Source organism: Diplotaxodon limnothrissa, linkage group LG22 (assembly GCF_057381915.1).
Source record: "Diplotaxodon limnothrissa isolate DT_005_m linkage group LG22, D_limnothrissa_male_GT1.1, whole genome shotgun sequence".
Classification (NCBI taxonomy): Eukaryota; Metazoa; Chordata; class Actinopteri; order Cichliformes; family Cichlidae; genus Diplotaxodon; species Diplotaxodon limnothrissa.
Genome location: NC_140616.1, coordinates 28870203 through 28873023, shown reverse-complemented (window position 1 = coordinate 28873023; position 2821 = coordinate 28870203). Strand labels below are relative to the sequence as shown.

The 2821-nt window shown below is 46.0% G+C and overlaps 1 protein-coding gene across 1 annotated transcript; it reads left to right on the top strand.

The window, feature by feature from the left end:
* Positions 1–280: 280 nt before the first annotated feature.
* On the top strand, positions 281–1701 carry LOC146610110 (26S proteasome regulatory subunit 7). Its single transcript, XM_085345730.1, has one exon. It carries the CDS (start codon positions 303–305, stop codon positions 1602–1604), a length of 1302 nt encoding a protein of 433 aa, XP_085201856.1. The 5' UTR covers positions 281–302; the 3' UTR covers positions 1605–1701.
* The last annotated feature ends 1120 nt before the right edge of the window (positions 1702–2821 follow it).

The following is a 2821-nucleotide window of genomic DNA, read 5'->3' as shown; positions in this document are numbered from 1 at the left end:
TAACACAGTGTCTCCACTCTGACGTGTAGCAACAAGCTGTCTAATATGAAATGCTGTCATTTAGTGCTTTGTGTTATACCTACTTCCTTTCTGACTTTTTCTGTGCAGGAGAAAAGTGGCCAAAGCTTAACTCAACACATGATTAATATGTCCTGTTTTAGTCTACGAACGTGATCCACATTACTGTTCATATTTATTCCAGTCACAGCAGATGGCCCCGCCCCTCCCTCAGCCTGGTTCTGCCTGAGGTTTCTTCCTGTTAAAAGGGAGTTTTGACCAGACAGTTTGTTCTCACGTTAGACATGCCGGACTATCTGGGAGATGACCAAAGGAAGATTAAGGAAGAGGAGAAGGGTGACTCCCCTATTAGAGCTTTGGATGAAGGGGACATCGCTCTGCTCAAAACATATGGTCAGAGTACCTATTCCAGGCAGATCAAACAAGTGGAAGATGACATTCAGCAGCTGCTCAAGAAGATAAACGAGCTGACGGGCATCAAGGAGTCTGACACAGGCCTGGCTCCACCGGCTCTCTGGGATCTAGCTGCTGACAAGCAGACACTGCAGAGCGAGCAGCCGCTGCAGGTAGCAAGATGCACAAAGATCATCAATGCAGACTCTGAGGATCCCAAATACATCATCAACGTCAAACAGTTTGCCAAGTTTGTGGTGGACCTGAGTGACCAGGTGGCTCCAACTGACATCGAGGAGGGCATGAGAGTGGGGGTTGACAGAAACAAGTATCAGATCCACATTCCTCTGCCTCCGAAAATCGACCCCACTGTCACCATGATGCAGGTGGAAGAGAAGCCTGATGTGACCTACAGTGATGTTGGTGGATGCAAGGAGCAGATTGAGAAGCTAAGAGAGGTGGTTGAAACTCCGCTGCTCCATCCTGAGAGGTTTGTCAATCTGGGAATTGAGCCTCCTAAAGGTGTGCTGCTATTCGGGCCCCCCGGAACCGGAAAGACCCTGTGTGCCCGGGCTGTGGCCAACAGAACAGACGCCTGCTTCATCAGAGTCATCGGCTCCGAGCTGGTGCAGAAATACGTGGGAGAGGGCGCCAGGATGGTGCGTGAGCTCTTTGAGATGGCCAGGACCAAAAAGGCCTGTCTGATCTTCTTTGATGAAATTGATGCTATTGGAGGTGCTCGTTTTGATGACGGCGCCGGTGGAGACAACGAGGTCCAAAGGACCATGCTGGAGCTCATCAATCAGCTGGATGGTTTCGACCCTCGAGGCAACATCAAAGTGCTGATGGCCACCAACAGGCCGGACACGCTGGACCCGGCCCTGATGAGGCCCGGACGTCTGGATAGGAAGATCGAGTTCAGCCTGCCTGACCTTGAGGGTCGCACCCACATCTTCAAGATCCATGCCCGCTCTATGAGTGTGGAGAGAGACATCCGCTTTGAGCTGCTGGCTCGCCTCTGTCCCAACAGCACCGGTGCCGAGATCCGCAGCGTGTGCACCGAGGCAGGAATGTTTGCCATCAGGGCCCGCAGGAAGATCGCCACAGAGAAAGATTTCCTGGAAGCCGTTAACAAGGTCATCAAATCATACGCCAAGTTCAGCGCCACTCCCAGATACATGACCTACAACTGAGTGTGTGCTTGTGTCTGATTTGGCTTTGTCAAAAAAAAGAGAGTCAAAAGGATTTTGTTTTGTTGTTATTGTTGTTCACTAAAAAATAAAAGTTATTCCAGAAAAAAAAAAAAAAAAAAGGGAGTTTTTCCTTCCCACTGTCACATGATTGTTGGGTTTTTCTCTGTATGTATCATTGTTGTGTCTGCCTTACAATATAAAGCACCTTGAAGCGATGTATTTTCTAAGCTGCTACAATTATTGATAGCAAAGACGACAGTTCTACTCTGAGAGCATCGCCCGACCTTAAAAAAAGTTTTACTTTTAATGTTAGTACTCTGCAACTTCAGCTTCACAGTAGTTTCTGACATCTTCCAACTGTTGGATAATGAAAAATGCATCACCATTGATCTCTGCTCTGTTGCAAATCTTGCATAACGTCGACTCTGTTGAACAAACCGTCCTCTTTTATTTCTGTTATTCATTCTTTGTCCTACCTGGTCGCCATTAAAGTTTGATACCCAACATCAAAGCTGCCAGCACCACTTCTACCCAAATGAGATGAGTTCTCCTTTCAATTAAAACTGACTCCTGACTGTTCTTTGTTGGACTTTCTCTGTTCATGATTTCCCTGTAACCCTTTCATCACCTGCTCCTCATTAATTCACCTCACATGGTGTATTTCCTCCTCTCTCGCGCTCCTGTTTTCTGACTCTGCAGCACGCTGTTGTCCGTATATTTTTCAAGTCTGTAATGTAGGCACATAGAATATAAGAATTTTTTTTTTTAATTCAGAAAACCCACCTGCACCAGCAATTTCAGCAGGTCGCTGTGCACTGTGCTGGCTTCCAGGAAGGCAGAATGAAGCCTGGGATTAACAGACTAACACAGCTTTACGTTTGCATATTTTTCCCCTCCTTTTAAATTCATGAAGTGGTCTATCCTTCCCTCTTTGCTGGATGTCCCCACTGAGATTGACTGAAGCTTCATGTTTAAAAATCATCTGCGTTTGACCCAATATTTCTGTTTGATTCTTCTTGCAAAGATTTCTGCCAACTCTGCAAACTGCTTAGTTTCAGGCCAACATCATAGTGAAGCTGGCATTTTAAAGTAATCCCTGGTAAAATCTTTTGTCTCCACTATCTTTATCGAGAATCCACATCTGCTAGTGATTAAACGGCTCAGCAGCTTTAAAAATTAGCTCAGAATCATATTACTTTTTATTAATAGACTTCTCC